The sequence below is a fragment of the Pan troglodytes genome, chromosome 8 (genome assembly GCF_028858775.2).
Source record: "Pan troglodytes isolate AG18354 chromosome 8, NHGRI_mPanTro3-v2.0_pri, whole genome shotgun sequence".
Classification (NCBI taxonomy): domain Eukaryota; kingdom Metazoa; phylum Chordata; class Mammalia; order Primates; family Hominidae; genus Pan; species Pan troglodytes.
In genome coordinates this window covers 101,647,306-101,666,399 of record NC_072406.2, presented here as the reverse complement: position 1 = coordinate 101,666,399, position 19,094 = coordinate 101,647,306, and the positions used below count along the sequence as shown (strand labels likewise).

Genomic DNA, 19,094 nt, shown 5'->3' with positions numbered 1-19,094 from the left:
TAAGACCATTGGAAAAGCATAGTATTTAGGTGGCAGTGTCCCAATTTTCCCGGTACAGTATGTCATAGCTTCCCTTAGCTAGGAAAGGGAAATCCCCTGACCCCTTGCGCTTCCTGGGTGAGGCAATGCCCCACCCTGCTTTGGCTCCCCCTCCATGGGCTACACCCACTGTCCAACGAGTCCCAGTGAGATGAACCAGGTACCTCAGTTGGAAATGCAGAAATCACCCGTCTTCTGCATCAATCACGCTGGGAGCTGCAGACCAGAGCTGTTCCTATTCGGCCATCCAGGAAATTTTCTATTTACATAAACTGTTTTTACAAAAATAAGTTCCTACTATATGAACTGTTTGGTAACTAACTTATTTTTTACTTAACATTATATTGCAAATTTATTTCCAAATCAATATATACAGATCAACATCATCATTTTTAAGACTTACTATTTTATTTTATTGATATGCCATAATTTATTTAGCCAGTCCTTTATTGATGAACAGTTACATTGGTTATGATATTTGGCTATTCTCCAGAATATATCCTCTTATATATCTATTATTATTATATCCCTCAGAATATATCCTTTTATATACACATATATATAATTTTATAGACTAAACTAGTTCTCCAGAATATATCCTTTTATCTATCTATCATCAATATCACCTGATTATTTCCTTTATATAAATCCTAGAGGTGACATTGCTGGTGATATATAATTCTTTATTGTCAAATCTTAATTTGTATAATAACCTCTCAGAAGAAGTTAGCAAAATACAAAAATAAATAAGAATCCATGTTCCTGACCTGCTTTTGTTTCCATAAAACCTTCCTTAGAGCAGTGGTTTTCACATCTACTTGGCTTTAGTAGCCCCTGTGGTGGTTGAACACTTGTTCTTCTTGTTATCCAGCATGGCCCAAATGGTCAGCTTCTGATTTCCCACTTATTATGGTCTAGCAATTAAAACCCTTGGAAACAGGAGCAGCTAATTGAACCAAACATTTTAAGTTCTGGCTCAAATGCATGCTCATTCATTTTTTGTATAAAATGCCTGCATTGTATTTTTCAGATGTATCTCAATTTTTTTTGTGGAGTTCCAGACATACTTCACTCAGGATTACGCACAAACGGCATGGATCCATTCCATTGTAGATTGTGTGACCATGCTCTGTGGTGAGTATTACTTACTAGGATAGGGAATTACTGGCCACTCTTGAACTGTATATGACAATGACATTCCACTGACTTTGATTACTAGTTTTCCTAAGTAGAAGGGCTATATTAAAAACTGGCTAGGAGTATATAATATAAAGAAAAGATCAATCCTATCTTCAGCCAAAGCCAACCAGACTTGCTCTTGTAATTAATGGTCTTGGCTGATGTCAGGTAGAACAGTTAGATAATACACTCAAAAGAACACATAAGATTTGGTTCTTCCATATAGAGATAGGACGCTGAGCATTCTAGAACCTGTCCTGATTTTGGAAGCAATTTATAGTATATGCTTGGCTTCTCTCTTCCAAATGCTATGGCCTTCTCATTCTCAAGTTGTGTAAATAGTTATTGATAGTACCATGAGCCATTTTTACATAGTCATAAGTGCCAACAGTGTTGTATCACATTTCAAGTCTTGGATTGCATTCTGTTCCTCCCCCAGGGCTTGACATTTGGCTCATGGATTTCATCTTTTTCATATATAAATCTTCATGCTTAGAGAAGTATTGGGGAAGGATAGGATTATGTCATCATGAGATAAACATATTCATTATGGGTGTAATTTCATTCAAGGAACTCCGAAAGTGTTATATAAGGTATGTAGGGTGTTCTAGAAATGTATGGAATTAACATTCCATCTGTGTAGTAGAGGACAACAAACCTGGCATTTGTTTAAAATAAATTTCAAACTCACGTTATTAAATTGATGTCTTAGAGAGTTTCTAAGATTAAATCAAATTGTAGCTTAGACCCACTTAATCCGTTCATTTCAATGAGTTCTGAGTATTTTAGGAAATTTTCATCTCTTCAAGCCGTGTCTTAGTGGCAAAAGGGAAATAATACCTGTATTCAGTAACTCATAATAACCATTTTATTCCATTCTAGGCACTGACTCATATTTCTTTTTGGAAAAAAAATTCATTTACTCATGAATCAGTTAAATTGTACTGAAATGTATAATATTTCTTTGGTTGGGAGGAAGTTGAGAGCAGTTCTAAGACTAAAAGCAGGTTTCATGAGAAGGCTAAATCAACTCAACTCTTTCAACTAAGAGGAAGGTCTTAAGGGATCAAAAAATCATATATTTGAGTTATAGAGCTTGTCTTTTTTTTGAAAACACTTGATTTTCAGGGTCACATTATTAGTCACAGCATTTGCATCAGCACACCAAAGAAGCCATGTTTGTCTTCTCAGAGGATAAAAGTGACTAATTTCCCTCATTTCTATCTTTTGGAGGATATTCATAATCCCCCAAATAGGAGGAAATGACCTTAGGTGACCAATATGGTCACACAGTCAATATGGTTCACACAGTCAAGCTTTGAGTAGGGTTATGTCAGAAGCAACATATTTAAATTCTATGCAAGACCAAGAGGCCTGTTGTACACAATTACCATATACCTACCTGCTCACCTTGTAACATAATATTAAAACATTAAAGTTCAGAGTATGGATGAGAGTCTGCAGAATCACATGTGGGACACCCACTGGGAACAGATCTGCTCTGTGATGAACAGAGAAGGTAACAGTTGACCCCCAATTTCAGTCTGATCAATACAAAAATGATCATACTCTTCAGACACCTGGAAAATCAGGTCTTCTGATCTTGCTACTAAGAGTTACTGATGTCAGCATGAATTTTTCCTTAGAAGGAAATTCACATGCCTTCCTCACCCATCACTCCTGCCATTAGTCTGAGAGACCCAAAGAGTAAGGGCGTGAAATAACCTCACACTCGGTGTTAGGTGCTCTTGTTGGTGACCTTGGGCCATGCCATATACCCCTGAACTTCAGTTCCATTTTGGTCTCTGGTTTTACTTAATATTCTGTGAGCCTTGAGGCCAACGTAATTCTGATACACTGGTAAGCCACAAACCAAATGAGACCAACCAGAATGTCACCATGGGCATGAAGCATTTTTCTTAGATTTTCTGGGCTTTGATATCTCAACCACAGGGTGTGCTGAAGCCTGAAAACTGGGCCAGATTGTGGAATTTGTCTATGATCTCTCTCCCTGGTCTTTTACTGCATAACACTGCTGGTCACATGGTGTTATCCACTTTCTTTCTCCAGCAATTAACTGTCACCATTATTGCTAATGATATATGATCAACACTATAGTAAGCATCCCTGTGCAAATGACATGTAATTTAGAGAAAGTTGATCCACTGTTTAAAAAACACCCTACCGTCCTGCCATTATGACTATAATAGAATGAAGAGGATTGAGCCCTGAAATGCAGGTCAGGAGACTTGAGTTCTATTCCAACCCTGCTGCTTATTATCTGTGGGACCATGGACAATCACTTCCTTTCTCTGGGCCTCAGTTTCCAAAGCTGCAGAATTAATAGGGTGGGCTCAATGCTTTAAAGGTTCTCTCCTCTGTCAATGCCACATCACAGCCTTTCACAGTGCCCTCAAGGCCTTTCTGTTGAACCTATTTCTTATTGTTTTTGAAGCTCCACTTGGGAGTGTTGTCAGTAACCATTTATCCTGTCAAGTGGGAATCATGCTGGGTGGCTTGCTTGCATCTACTGGACTCATCCTGAGCTCATTTGCCACGAGTCTGAAGCATCTCTACCTCACTCTGGGAGTTCTTACAGGTAAGGGCACTTTGTACCACCTGTTTCACCCCACTCCATCCAGGGGTTTCCAAGCACATCAACAGAGAAGTAATTCATAAAATATTCATTTTGTTAGATGCATAATTTAGTTGACCTAGCTTATGTCTACCTACCTAGCAGTTAAACAGAGCTGGAAATGAGATTACATTACCCTAATGAAAATGCATCTCCACTGTAATTCAGCCAGATGGTAAAAGCAACTGCAGCTTTCTCCTTGGAATTAGTGTATGGCTGAGATTCTGTACTCAGAAGAAACAAGATATTACCCAGGGCAACATGAATTTTCAGCAATGGTCATTCTTCCAGCCATTGCCAAGACATTAAAATACTATTGACGGTCAATCTGAGTTGCTCCTGCTTTATAATGAATATTGCTGTCCAATAAATGGGAATTTCTAATTTTAAAAAACCCTTTATTGTGAATATTCTGATATTACACATTCTTTCTCAATGCTGTGGAAGTATCACTTTAGCAAATCATAATAAATGCCATGGAAAAAAGCAACATGTACATTCAATAGATCACTCTTACAGAGACTGCATAGGATTGTGGGACTGCAATGGGAGTTTGCCCATCACTCAAAGGGGTGTGGAGAGTAGCGCCAACTCCTGTCTGGGCATTGTGCCATTGGTGTGGCGTGAATAAGGTCAATAAAGGACGTAACCTCATAGTGAGGCTATAAATTTGGCTATGTTAGCTAAAGAAGGTACACCCACCCAAAGACCCTGACTGCTGCTATGGTGACCAATGGATCCCAGTTTACCAGGCACTGTCCTGGTTTTAACACTGGAAGTCCCACATCCAGAAACCCCTCAGTCCAGGCAACTCTGGGTTGCTGGCTACTGTGCACTGCAGTTGGAAGCAGGAGCTTCTGAAGGTGGTTCTCTTTTTCCTTCTCTGACATTCTAGTTGCCATAAAATCCAGGCTCACAGCCCCTCAGATTTTCTTCACTTAAAAAGTAATAGAAGTTGATCTTTTTTTTTTTTTTTTTTTTTGAGACAGGGTCTATCTGGCTTGGTCCTCAGGCTGGAGTGCGGTGGCGCAATCTCAGCTGCAACCTCTGTCTCCTGGGCTCAAGCCATCCTCCCCCTTCAGCCTCCTGAGTAGCTAAGACTACAGGTGCATGCCGCCACACCTGGTTAATTTTTGTATTTTTTTTTGCAGAGATGGGGTTTTGCCATATTGCCCAGGCTGGTCTCAAACTCCTGAGCTCGAGTGATCTGCCTGCCTCAGCATCCCAAAGTGCTGGGATTACAGGCATGAGCCACTGCACCCAGCCCAAAAGTTGAAGGTCTCTAAAAAGCTTTCTAGAGTGTCAACATTTGTCTGCTGACCTTAAGAGATATTTTCACATATATGAAAATATACATTGCTATGTTCACATATAAAATTGGCATGATGTTTCCCAACTATGTAAAATTACCCTGGAATTTTCATAGTTGTACATGCTATTTGAATCCAAATTCCAGAGTGGTGCAGATTGTCAGTGTTGTGTCTTCATAGGCAGTGAAGCGTTTAGGGAATTGTCTGGATAATTTAAGTTAAAAAATGGAGGAAGTGATAAGTTTCTTTGGTTGGCATTATCCAGATTTTCTAGTGAATTCCAATTTAGTTTGTGTAATTATTTTTATGTTCTTCATTTAATTTTGTTTATGAAGTCATATTTCCTTAAGGGTGTTCTCCCTAAAAAGAAAGTCATATATATTCTACATTTTCCAAATTGTGAATGACTGGTGAGGGGAGACTCATTTTAAGCTTGGTGTAAAAAGCAGCTTTAAAAGGGTTTAATGAGAGGTCAGATTCTCTTTAATATAAATCATTGTATTCTGAGATATCATTGGCTGTTTATGGTACTTCAGCACTCATAGAGTTCTCTTTATCCTCAGGTCTTGGATTTGCACTTTGTTACTCTCCAGCTATTGCCATGGTTGGCAAGTACTTCAGCAGACGGAAAGCCCTTGCTTATGGTATCGCCATGTCAGGAAGTGGCATTGGCACCTTCATCCTGGCTCCTGTGGTTCAGCTCCTTATTGAACAGTTTTCCTGGCGGGGAGCCTTACTCATTCTTGGGGGCTTTGTCTTGAATCTCTGTGTATGTGGTGCCTTGATGAGGCCAATTACTCTTAAAGATGACCACACAACTCCAGAGCAGAACCATGTCTGTAGAACTCAGAAAGAAGACATTAAGCGGGTGTCTCCCTATTCATCTTTGACCAAAGAATGGGCACAGACTTGCCTCTGTTGCTGTTTGCAGCAAGAGTACAGTTTTTTACTCATGTCAGACTTTGTTGTGTTAGCCGTCTCCATTCTGTTTATGGCTTATGGCTGCAGCCCTCTCTTTGTGTACTTGGTGCCTTATGCTTTGAGTGTTGGAGTGAGTCATCAGCAAGCTGCTTTTCTTATGTCCATACTTGGAGTGATTGACATTATTGGCAATATCACATTTGGATGGCTGACCGACAGAAGGTAAAATTCATGAAACTACAATTGGTTCCCCACCAGGGGACTTTAAGCCTTGAGTTTCTCCTCAGCCCCTTACCCTGTGGAGTACCTAGGTCTGAATAATGTTAACAAGTCTGCAGTATCTGAAGGCATCTCCCTTGCTGGTACTTCTAGATCAGAGGTTGGCAAAATTTTCTGTAAAGGAACAGATAGTAAACATTTTTGGCTTTGTAGGCCAAGTGTTCATCATAACTACCCAACTCTGCTATTATAGTACAAAACAGCCACAGACAATATGTAAACAAAAGAGAGTGGCTATGTTCCAATAAGACTTTATGCACACTGAAATGTGAATTTCTCTTATAATTTTCATGTGTCACAAAATATTGTTCTTTTGATTTTTTCCAACCATTTTTAAACGGAAAAACCGTTCTTAATTCACAGGTAGTACAAAAAGATGTCATGGGCCAGATGTGTCTAAATTGCAGAAGCCTAGGGTAACTACAAGTTCTGGCGGTAGATTTAATTCCATCCCAAGACAAGTCAGTCCTCAAGCAAGACAACTTTTGGCTGGGTGTGGTGGTGTTAGTTTCTTTTGAACCAGTCCTGACTGGCAATGGAAAAAGGAGCAGAATTCAGTTTAGGCAGGAGGGCCAGGTGCAATGGTAACACATTGTCTGTAGCCACATATTCATGTTTGACAATGCAAATTGCAAGTAATTTCCTTGTAATTGTAGGCTTAGAAACCAAAGTTATAAGAAATCTACCAAGTAATTTCTTCAGCAAATGCTCATCTGTTTGGACTGAAGAGTGCAGGCTACTCATATTCTCCTAAATGATGAACCATTCACACTTGAGATGTGACCTGCAGGGCTAATACCATCATGTAGCTTCTCACAAATTGTGTTTTTGGTAATTAATCAGGATCCAACTGCCATTCTCCAGTGTTATGAATATGATATTTAGTATTGATTCCACATTTTTAATGGTTAAAGAAGAAGTAGAAGAGCAAAGATTACCTATTTTCACAATCAAATAACTCAGCAAGAAGCAGCCAGGTGTAGGTCTAATGGAGGCATCTCTATCTGAGGCATACTAGACCTAAGTTCTTGCACTGGCTTTGCTCCTTATTAACCCTGTGACCTACAGAAAGTCACCTAACCCTCAGATCCACAATGGTCTCTATCTGTAAAATGAGCCAGTGCAATATTTGCCTGTTGACCTTATACTATTTTGTGACGTTCAAATGAGGCTGTGAGTAGAAAAATGTTTGTAAAGCATAAGCTGTTGGAGCTGACATTATACAGATTCTTTGAAATTATTGGTATCATAAATGGGTTTGGAGTTATCAGGAAAATTAATGGGAATACCACTTGGGAGATCTTGAAATATATTAGACTTCATCCTAGTCCAAGACCTCCATCATCTCTGGCAAATCATTTTAATGTCTTTGTATTACAGTTTCCCCTTTGTGTAACCACTTGGGTTATTGAGTATTTATGATCTATGACATGCCAGATACCAATGGATAACATACCTAAAAGCATCTAATAAGGTAGACTGCTAGGAAAATTACCCTTCTGATCCTTTACATCAAGCTTGTCCAACCTGCGGCTCATGGGCTGCCTGTGGCCTGGGATGGCTTTGAATGTGGTCCAACACAAATTTGTAAACTTTCTTACAACATTTTGAGATTTATGCACTCTTTCTTTCTTTTTCTTTCTCTTTCTTTCTTTCTTTTTCTTTATTTCTTTCTTTTCTTTCTTTCTCCTTATTTCCTTCCTTCCTTCCTTCCTTCCTCCTTTCCTTTCCTTTCTTTCTTTTTTTCATCAGCTATCATTAGTGTTAGTTTATTTTATGTGTGGCCCAAGACAATTCTTCTTCTTCCAGTGTGGCCCAGGGAAGCCAAAAGATTGGAGACCCCATTTTACATTTTATTTCTATTTTATTTCACGACTACTTTCAGAGTAACCCTGTGAGATAAGTAACCTTTCCATTTTATAGCTAAAGAAATTGAGTTAGGCAGGCAGTGGGTGGCAGGACTAGTTTTAATATTCTACCTTTCTAATTTTGAAGTATATATTCTTTCTACCACACCATGCTTCCTGGAGAGATGAATTCTTGCATTTGCAAAAAAGAAAGATAGGAAGACAGCATACATAACACACAATGGGAAAGCCATCTCTGTAAATAACTGCAATGCTTACTGCTGCATAGCCGTGGCTCTAAAGCTCTTTTACAGAATGTGTACCTCCTGCACTTATTCTTGTTCTTCAAATCTACAGGTGTCTGAAGAATTACCAGTATGTTTGCTACCTCTTTGCCGTGGGAATGGATGGGCTCTGCTATCTCTGCCTCCCAATGCTTCAAAGTCTCCCTCTGCTCGTGCCTTTCTCTTGTACCTTTGGCTACTTTGATGGTGCCTACGTGACTTTGATCCCAGTAGTGACCACAGAGATAGTGGGGACCACCTCTTTGTCATCAGCGCTTGGTGTGGTATACTTCCTTCACGCAGTGCCATACTTGGTGAGCCCACCCATCGCAGGTAAGTTTCCAGAGAGAAACCCCAACCACCTTTTCTCTTTGGCATATTGATGTGAAAACAGCAAACACACATGCAGTCAATGAGAAGGATTGTCAAGAGAGTTGGGGAAGAGTGAAAGAGAAAAGGGATATAAGAGCCCCCAAAACCATCATGGTCCCACCTACATCCTTGTTTTATAATCTTCTTCCAACCAAGTAAGAACCTTAGCCTACCTGGAAAGAGTAAGTCCCAAATTAGGGTCTTGATTCCTTTCCATATTAATGATGGGAGCAGGGGGATGGAGCAGTTGTTCAGCCTTATAAATAAGTAGGGTGCATTCAGAGGGAAGTCTCAGGGGAGAACAGGATTCCAACAGGGGGCAGTGGGTGATGAGGCTGAAATTATAAACGCCAGTGTCATAGTGGAGTGTTTTGGGTGCCAGACAGAGGAACTGGGCTCTATTCTTCAGAGACTATGGATAGTACTAAAGTTTTTATGTAAAAGGATAATATGGTAAAGTATATATGTTAGAAAATGTGATCTAGCAATTGATCTAGTAACTTAGGAGAGAGGTAGCTAAGATTCCATTCTAATAGTTTAGGAGGCAGCTGATAAACGCCTGAGCTAGGGCTGCTGCAGCAGAAATAAAGATGAGCTCTGGGGGCAAGGAAGAAGTTTTCAAAACAAAATTCAGCAGAATTTAGCATACAGAGGTGAATGAGACAAAGAAGTCAAGGATGACTTAGAAAATAATGTCGTGGTTGAGAAAATAAGGAAATTCGAGAAAGTGGCTTTGCCTGAAAAATAATGAATATGGTTTTTAGATATGTTGAGATTTCTGAAATATACAGGTAAAAATGCTCAATAGAGCTGTTTAAAGATGAAATATGAGCTTTAATGGATGGCCTGGTTTATATATAGATTTGGGAATCATCATATAAAGCACATAGAATGTTTTATAAACTCTAAAATGCTATAGAGTGAAGCATGATTAAACAATTTGACAAATATTTATTGTATGCATTAAACAAGTAATTCAACAAATACATATTGCATGTGTAACTAGCATTGTGTTTATCATGCTGGAGAGACAGGAGTAAACAGGTCAGAAGCTGTTTCTCCTTCCTAAAGCATGTGGTCTACACCACCTGCATCAGAGTCTCCTAGGGACCTTGTTAAAAATGCAGATTCCTTGACACTCCCACCTGTGAACTGAATGTTGAGGATGAGTTCCAGAAATCTGCATTTTCAACCAGCTTTGTTGTGATGCTCATGCAAGGTAAATATTGAGAATTACTGTTCCATATTATTATCTGCCTAAATTAAAACTGAGAGAGTGAACAAGCTCTCTGAAGACAGGCAAAAGAGAAATAACCCAAAACTTTGCCTAGAAAGAAGGCAGGAATTTTTTTGAGGAAGGCAGAGTTTCTGCTATTAACTATTATTGTGAATAGACAGTTTCAGGCTATTTCCAAATCCAGCAATTGGGGTGGAATAAAAACAGCAAACTAGGGGAAATTGTGGCCGCTTGAGTGGTGCAGATGACAAAATCCTGTTCAGTTTGAACTCCATGATACAGATCTTTATGTTTAATGCTCCATTTTTGAAAACTGCCCCCAAAATATTCCCACATCCTCCTTTCATAGCTTATTTTAGTGCTCACCAACCTTTAGAAACAGTGTCATTCTATCAAAGGTCATAGGACACAAATGAAATTGGGATTCAGTTCGTGGCCTTCATTGGCAAATCAGACATGATACTCATTACTGGGAATTCGAGGATTAATTCTTATTGTATCATTTTCTTATTTATTTACCTTTCAAATGACAACTGTGTACTCAGTCTTTTTTGTTTGGTGCTATAGAATTGCACAAATAAATCAAACAATAACTAAAATATTTGAGAGCAGTTTAAATTCAGGAAATTTTGTGGGGCTTATAACAACTTCTACATGCTATTTTTGATGAATGGATCTGAAGTGGGTAAGAGAAGAAATCATATACTTCTCTGGTGGGTTTTCTTGGCAGATAAGGAAAGTTTGAAGGAATTTAAAAAACCTTTGTTAATTATAAAATAATTGCCTGACGAAGTATAATGTTATTCCACTGGTTTTCTGTCATTGTGGCCCCTATTTTGCATATCATATGCCCGGTTTTCCTCAAAATTTAGAGCTGAGATAGATATTGAGATTAATTTGTTGCAACAAGAGATAAAGAAAAAAAAGCTAGTTTGCATTTGCAACTTCTAAAATAGCTGAAAGTTCTGATTTTCAAACTGGATAGAGTACAATGACTGAATCCAGTTGAAAATGCGATACTGCTTTGAAGCATGTCATGTTACTCAAAACAGTGTATGGGTGCTGTGAATACTACTGGCATTTTGTACAAATATGTTCTCTTAACACCCTAGGTAAATTATTCCAACCTTAATGATTTAAATGATGCTATTTTTATCTTTTCACCAGATTTCATGGGGTTAATAGTAACTAATATTTACGTTGTGACTACTAAGTACATGATGCTCTTCCAAGCACTTTACAGAACAACAATCAATTCACTCTAGAAGTTTTCCTGGAAAACAGAATGTATTTTTCAGTTGCTGCACAATATTTTTAGGTGACCTCTTTTTGTTTCAAAGTTACAATTGGTGGTGCTATCGATCTATTATTATCCTTACAAATCATTAGAATTTGAGAGTGGGTAAGCAATTGAATTTTCAACTCAAAAATAAAATTTTGCTGTTGTTTGTTACAGGATGGCTGGTAGATACCACCGGCAGCTACACTGCAGCATTCCTCCTCTGTGGATTTTCAATGATATTTAGTTCTGTGTTGCTTGGCTTTGCTAGACTTTTAAAGAGAATGAGAAAAACCCAGTTGCAGTTCATTGCCAAAGAATCTGATCCTAAGCTGCAGCTATGGACCAATGGATCAGTGGCTTATTCTGTGGCAAGAGAATTAGATCAGAAACATGGGGAGCCTGTGGCTACAGCAGTGCCTGGCTACAGCCTCACATGACCAAAGGCCTTGAGCCCCAGAATCTTCAGGTTTGAGAGAGGTGGGGCCACCAGATTCTTCATGTTTCTGAAACTTTTTATTTTGGCAGAAGGATTGCCTTCCAAGGAAATTATTATCATTGTTTTGTTAACATATTAATATTTATAAGGGAAAATAGCATATAATAAGGAAAGCTGGACTAGCCCAGAGCCTTCTCATTTGGGATTTGTACTCATAACTGAACTCATATCTTTTGGTCAATGGGCATAGCTCTGTAAGAAATGTAAGGACACAGCTGATATAATTAGCTGTAATTAGGGATAATTTCAAAGCATAACCAAAGCAGACGACACTGGGCAGCAGCTTTGTTCCAGTCTCAGGCCCTTCATGTTCCCTCCTCAGAAAGAAAATGGAAACATTAACGTGTAGCTTTGCTTACCTTGTTCTGGTTAGAGAAGGGAGGTCAGCTTGGGTGTGGTGGTGAAGAGTGAAGATGCCATACTTTTTCATGGTGGAGTTTCTCATTAGGGTTTTACTTGGGATTGTTAAAGAATACTTGAGATTCTTCAAAAAGTGGTGATTAATATAGAAAGAAACTCTTATTTTTTTTTTTTCTCTTAGTCTTCCAGCCAGCCGTTGCCTCTGCCCAAGGGTAGACACCACTATGAGAATCCAAATAATCATGGAATGCCATGGTTGGAATAGATCTTAAAGGGCATCTGGTAAGATCCATTTGAAATTGTCCACTGGAAACCGAAAGCTCTTTTCCTAAGACCGGGTTCCAGGCTCTCACCTTTGTTACCATCACATATAATACTTACTCTAAATTTAGCAGAACACACTCAGTCACAAGGACAACCTCTCAATCTTACCTGAAATGTCAACAACACCAAAACTTCCCGTTTTTTACCTTCAGAGAAGAAGCTGTTACTTAGACTACAGACACATTCCTGTTAGGTTGGAAAAATGTTGGCAGTATTCCAATTGGGCAGGAACTGAATTCTTGAATCAGCAGGTCTCTGGTGAGAGTTTTCTTTGCAGATCAGACATTTAGTTTTATCATTACCCAAAAGAGGATTGGAGGGGGTCAGTTGTCTGAAAAATATTATCCTAGAGATATTCTAAAGGTGAGATTCCTTTCTCCCTGTGTTAATTCTTGTTCCACTGTCCACTGCTCTTCATCTCTTTATGGATAATAATTAGAAATCTACTCACTGGATTATAAATTTATTCATTCTCAAATACTCCACTTTTCTATGGTTTGGGATAATTTCTGAGTCTTCAGATTGAAGAGGGAAGGCATGGAGGGAAGAAAAAGTCCAGATCCCCCAGCTTGTTTCCAACCATTTTAAGTCCAAAGAATTATAATCCTGAATCTCACAGTGTGTCACACCTGTAATAGGAGTAAATTATGCAATCAATTTTAATTACCAGGAGTTTAAAATCCAAATGTCAAGGAACTGTTTTGACCCTGAAGGCTATTTAATCCACTGTCCCCTACAAGGCCTCACAAGTGCTGGGGAAAAAAAACAGCAATGAGGAAGATCCTGAGTTAATGTGTATGCTCAGCAAGAGAGCTTGCCTATACCTTGATTATTTCATAAAATCACATGTTAATACATTCCTTTCAGAATGAAATACTGACTTGATCTGATAGGAGAAAATGGTAATATTTCATAGTTGTTTTCCAAAGACAAATTTAAATGTTATCTGTTATCTCCTTACTTAGTTTAAGAATTTAGTTTTGAACCCCATTGACTTTGTCATTTGCAATTTTAAAAATATTTGGGACTGGGCATGGTCGCTCACGCCTGTAATCCCAGCACTTTGGGAGGTGGAGGCGGGTGGATCATGAGGTCAGGAGATCAAGACCATCCTGGCTAACATCGTGAAACTCCGTCTCTACTAAAAATGCAAAAAATTAGCCGGGCGTGGTGGCGGGTGCCTGTAGTCCCAGCTACTCGGGAGGCTGAGGCCGGACAATCGCTTGAACCCAGGAGGTGGAGGTTGCAGTGAGCCAAAATCATGCCACTGCACTCCACCCTGGGCGACAGAGCAAGACTCCATCTCAAAAAAAAAAAAAAAAAAAAAAAAAAAAAATTGGAAGGTATCTGTAAAATGTCAAAGTTAAGATGAAGTTATATCTGTTTGGAATAGCACTTTGCCCTAAAAATATCATTTCTTGAATTTTCAAGCCTAAAGATGTTTAAAAATATGAATAGTTACAAATATTCTTTACATATTTTTTATCATGATCACAACAAAATTTTGTTTATGTGGTTCTGCAATATAATTTCTGTGAAGTATTACAAGTATTTATGAAAAATGAGCATAGTGATCAGAAATTTTAAAGATTTTGTATAAAAACATTTGGGAGATTTGACTTTATACATGCATAGATTTGCATTTTACTTTCCCTTTTGAGGCAGCATTTTTAGAAAATCAGTAAGAAAAATGTACATCTTAAGGTCTACTATTTTACATTTCTACACAGAATTTTAGTGTTAATGTTCCATGTGTCTATACTGTTTATTTCAAAACTGAGAAATTCATGGGAATGATGTATTTTGTGGAATCAAGAACAAAATTATAGTGGGATAATTTTATATCTTAAATATTTCTTTCTACTACTGTAAGCTCTACTTTGGAATTATCTGAGTAGAAAATCAGAAGACATTATCTAACTTTGTAGATACACTGTATGATTGGGCTTTTTGTTCAGATTGTAATTTCATTAATAGATGAAATATTTATGCTAATATTTTCTTATTTCAAAAGCAAAATAAAATGAATTTATTGTCCTGTGTTTGGAAAGACATTTTTCCCTTGGACAAGAGGTTTGGACTGGATGGTGAGTGGGCCTGTCTGGATCATGCTAAGATGTGGTCAGCATTTTAAGATGTGTTAAATAATCAAATGATTTACAAAAACCAGAAGTCTTTATTGAGTTCTTCCAATGTGTGAGCTATTATGCCAGGCACTTCCTATGCATTGTCATTGTCGAATTTAATCCCCATAGTGACCTCTATTATTATCGTTTTGTAGATGTGGAAACTGAGGCACCAGTTCCCACAGCTCAGTATCCTCTAGTGTGAAATCCTGTAAAACTGGGATGCTGCTGATGCTGAAGCCCTGTGTCCTTCCCCTGTGCCTACTTGGATCATCTTATGTGGGTTCAAGAAGCTGTTGGGAAACCGACGCTCCCTTGGACAGATAAAATCCTTTGGATTATGCTTCAGTCTTCTAATCAATATTGAAGGAAGATTCTAGATTGGAGATTTCCAAGAGTTTTCCCAAGAGGATCTATCAAAACCACTACTTTCAGGCTCAGTGGTTTAATTTGCTGTTGATTGATCCAGGCTTCTTTTGGGGAGCATTTAGGGTTGAGGGGGTGAATTGGGGAGCATATTTTGTCCCAAAAGTGAGCTAGTTCCACTGTCTGCTTTCCACATTACCAAAGTCAGGCTTTCTCAGTTAGGAGTTGAGTTCTTTTTGAAGTGCCTTCACCACTGCCAGTGATAATGAAAATGGTAATGTCTATTTGGCACTCCCCTTCCTGGTCCCAGTAGGTCTAATTCTGAAATTGTTTACTGAAATGAAATAGTACAAATTCAGGGTGGATATCTGAGTTTCTTTTCTCACACTTGAAAGTTTGAGTAAAAAAAAAAAAAAGTTTTTTTGTTGTTTTTTTTTTAACTCCGTCAAACAATAGATTTTTATATCTGTTGCCAGCGCAGCTACCAATGACAGATAACTGAGGTTTTGTCCCATAGCACAGAAAACTATTTGGCTGGGGAGTGGGAAGATATAAATAATGATAAAAGGACTGACATTTAAGACAAAACATTATGGTACTTTTCAAATATATACAAAAGTAGAATGAATAGTGTAAAGAACTTGAGGTACCTATCCCCCCACATCTACAATTATCTACCCATTATCCTCTCCCTTGAGAAGCAATTTGAAATATATTAACATGTGGGCAGCTCATGTTTCCTTCAGCTGCCAGGGAATGCCTGAACTTGGCAAGAATAATTTGTTCCTGCTAACGGGGACATGTGTGGTTAGTATCACCTATTAATGAGCCACATCATTACTTAGCTGATTGGGGCTCCTTTCTTGATATGGGCTTTGAGTGTCTCAATTGAAGATTAAAATTTTCTCCTTTTCTCCCCAGCCCCTAAGGATCTATCTACCTGAGGCCCAGGGCTGTATTAAATAAGTTAAAAGAGGCTTTTTTTTTGTTTTCTCTCCTGACCCAAGAAAGTCAAACCAGTGAAAAGGGATTTTGAGGTTTAGATGAGAGTGATCATTATTAGTCTCATTATTGCTCTTAATTGTTTAAGGGTCAGAAGTCTTTTTGAGGGATCTGGGACCTAAGATTGGTCTAGAATTAAGTAAAAAGCAGTTTATTTTTGAGTTGAGTTGGCACTAAAAGGCTTTAGAATTAGCATTTCAAATGCAGCCCTTTTCAAATTTTTCCATAAATATGTTTCTTTTGTGATGACAAGTTAGGCCTTTTCCCACTGACCAGTGTAATGATGGAAGAGTTCAAGGACCTTGTCCTACGAAAGGTGAAGACCTATGTTCATTCTTGGATAGCTTATTTTTGCAACTGTGGGCAGAGCAAGGTGCGGGTATAGGTCAAGGTAGGGAAGAGTTCGGGAGTGGGAGAAAGGTTGGGGGGCAGCTTCTGTGTGGTTACCTGAGGTTCCGGCCCACGTGCAGGTGGATGAATCCAGATTTCTGACCCTAAGCTCAAACAGGGAAGAGCAAACAGCTCAAACAGCTTTCTAAAGCTCAAACAGGGAAGAGCAAAGCCTTTTTCAGAATCGCAGAACTGACAGGGCTGGTGTGAGCATTCAGTGCCCACACTGGACCTACGAGGTCTCACAGGGTGTAGTTCCTGATGTTAGGCTACATCCCCCATCTTCTACTACAATCTAGCGCCCAGTTTTTCTATCAGTTCCTCCAAGTACCAAGCCTCCCCTTTATACCCCTGACCCTGGGGCATTTTGCATATGTTGATCCCTGTGATCACTCTCTTCTCATATTTTGGGTCTCAGTTTAAATGTCACTGCCCTAGAGAGTCCATCTTTAACCACTGCCCTTATCTAAATTATACATCCCTCCCCCGCCACTACCACCCACATTCTTCATGCTCATAGCATTCTGTTATTTTCCTTCAAAGAACATCTTTTAGTTATGATCATATATATTGATGTGTGTTTTTATTTTTAAATTTCATCTGCTCCACAAAACCACAGGCTTTCTGAGGATAGGGATCATACTGACTCATTCACTATTTAGAGCAGTGCCTGACCCAGAGTAGGCATTCAATGAATACTTGGTCAATGAATAAATGAGTGTAAAGAACAAATAAATGAAAAAACTGCTAAGGAGAATTGTAACATTAGCGAGGGTGGGGCGGATTGAAGGGTTGGGGTGCAGGTTTGTTTGGGTGCAAATTGCTCTTGTACCCAGAACAGACAGGATACATTAGATGTTCCTAATTTGGTGTGTCAAAATAGGGCACCTTGTTAGAAGTGTCACCAAAACAGTAGAAGCTCTGGAGCATTGACCATTATGGAGCAGGTTTTGGAAAGGGAATAAAAGTGGCAAAGTAAAGAGTTGATCAAAAGATATTAAATAACAAACTTTGGATTGAGGCCTGAATGTAAAAAATGATACTACTGTGTTCAACCCAGACAGGCTTAATTAAATAGCTGTTGTGCACAAATGAACGGAAACCCAAGGGAAGAGGAACTGTTCACACAAGGGAGCCCTGGAACGTTGGGAAAATGTGGATTGCACATGCCCCAAACCTGAAAAGACAGGGTTTCAGTTACAGGCACCACACAAACTGCTTTTACACAAAATATTTATGCCAGGGTTTTGCTAGGTGCAGGAGATGTTTCTGACTGAAATCTTTGTCCTGACCAGACCTATGGCTGCCCCTAACTCATAAAGCATTATTGAAAATTAGACAGTATGCTGGCAGACATTTTTAAGAGACGGTGAAAGGAGTTAATCAACCAACTATTTATCAAGCACCTCTTTGGAATCTGGAACCATGTTATATATGGTGGAGAATTAAAAATACACATAGGACCCCCTCCATGATCTCAAATTTACTACCTAATTGGTAAATTGAAACCAACTCAGGTTAGAACAACACCAAGAAGTTATTAAATGTTGACCTGAGGCTAAGGGCATGTGTAGTACTTTGAGGGTTAGGAGAGGAAGAATTCATTATGGGTTGAAGAAATTTGATTCTGGGGAATTTGAAGACAGGATTGAACAGATTGGAATCAGCCCTTACTTTTTTCAGGGCAAGAGGCTGGGAGTGAGGGAAAGAGATGTGAGGCAGCTGCTTTGTGTGGCTCCTTGAGGTTCCAGCAGGCATCTCAGGCCGGTGCAGAACCAAGCACACGTGGACATAAATGTTCCGATGACGGGTCCGTAAAGGTGTCTGGGACTTTTGAGGATTGCAGTTGCCTTCTTTAAGTACAAAGCAGGGATTTTCAAGGCATTCATCTCTCAACTGTAAAGAGTGTCATTCTCTTCTTAAGGATCCAAACTTTGGATCCTTAAGCACAGAAGAGTTTTAAAATTGACATATTATGCAGCACTGCCATCTGCTGGAATTAGCAAGAACACTTCCCAGGAGTAGGGGATCTCCAATTGTTCAACTCCCCAAGGCCTACCTTAAAGGCACAAACATTAAAGTTTGTTATTGTTTCCTCCTCTTCCAACTCCCCCTTGCTCGTTACCCATCCCACATTTATCCTGTTCCTCTTGCAAGTATAAACACGGGGATAAAGATGCTGTGTTGCAGTTTTCAGCTTTTGGTTACCTATATCAGTTCTGTAACATAGAGTATCAAAGTTAATATGAATGATGATTTTGACTGGCTTGACTAGGGATAGCCACTGGTAAAACATAACGTAAAAAAAATTTGAAGTCCTCTGCCTTTCTCTGGAACCCAGATTGTCAGCCTTCCATTCTTGTTCCCACTGTGACCCTTACTAATGTGTTAATTTATTTGATGTGAGTTGATGAAGGAGTTAAAGTGTGAGACACAGAATCTCAGTTATACCAGAAGCCAAATGTTAGAAAATGTTGAAACCAAATGATATAGAAGAATGGATTCCATGTCAATTTGAAAACATAAAATATCGGATTATACTGTACAGCAAACATGACAAAGTTAGTGATTAAATTTACTTTAAATGTGTAGTGCATGTGGAATCATGTGGGGATTCTATTTATTTATAACTGAAATTGCTTTCA

General features: G+C 38.8%; 1 protein-coding gene across 2 annotated transcripts in view; it reads left to right on the top strand.

Moving 5' to 3' along the window:
* Window positions 1-14,607, top strand: part of SLC16A12 (solute carrier family 16 member 12) — a 32,291-nt gene extending 17,684 nt beyond the window's left edge. The window contains exons 2-6 of one of the 2 annotated variants that reach the window (XM_016918833.4): window positions 1,070-1,173; window positions 3,674-3,817; window positions 5,727-6,306; window positions 8,568-8,827; window positions 12,423-14,607. In XM_016918833.4, coding sequence (XP_016774322.1) covers window positions 1,070-1,173; window positions 3,674-3,817; window positions 5,727-6,306; window positions 8,568-8,827; window positions 12,423-12,457 — 1,123 coding nt within the window. In that variant the 3' untranslated portion in view covers window positions 12,458-14,607. Of the gene's footprint in view, window positions 1-1,069; window positions 1,174-3,673; window positions 3,818-5,726; window positions 6,307-8,567; window positions 8,828-11,559 lie in introns of both variants that reach the window. The other variant, XM_016918832.4, reaches the window with a different exon arrangement.
* The last annotated feature ends 4,487 nt before the right edge of the window (window positions 14,608-19,094 follow it).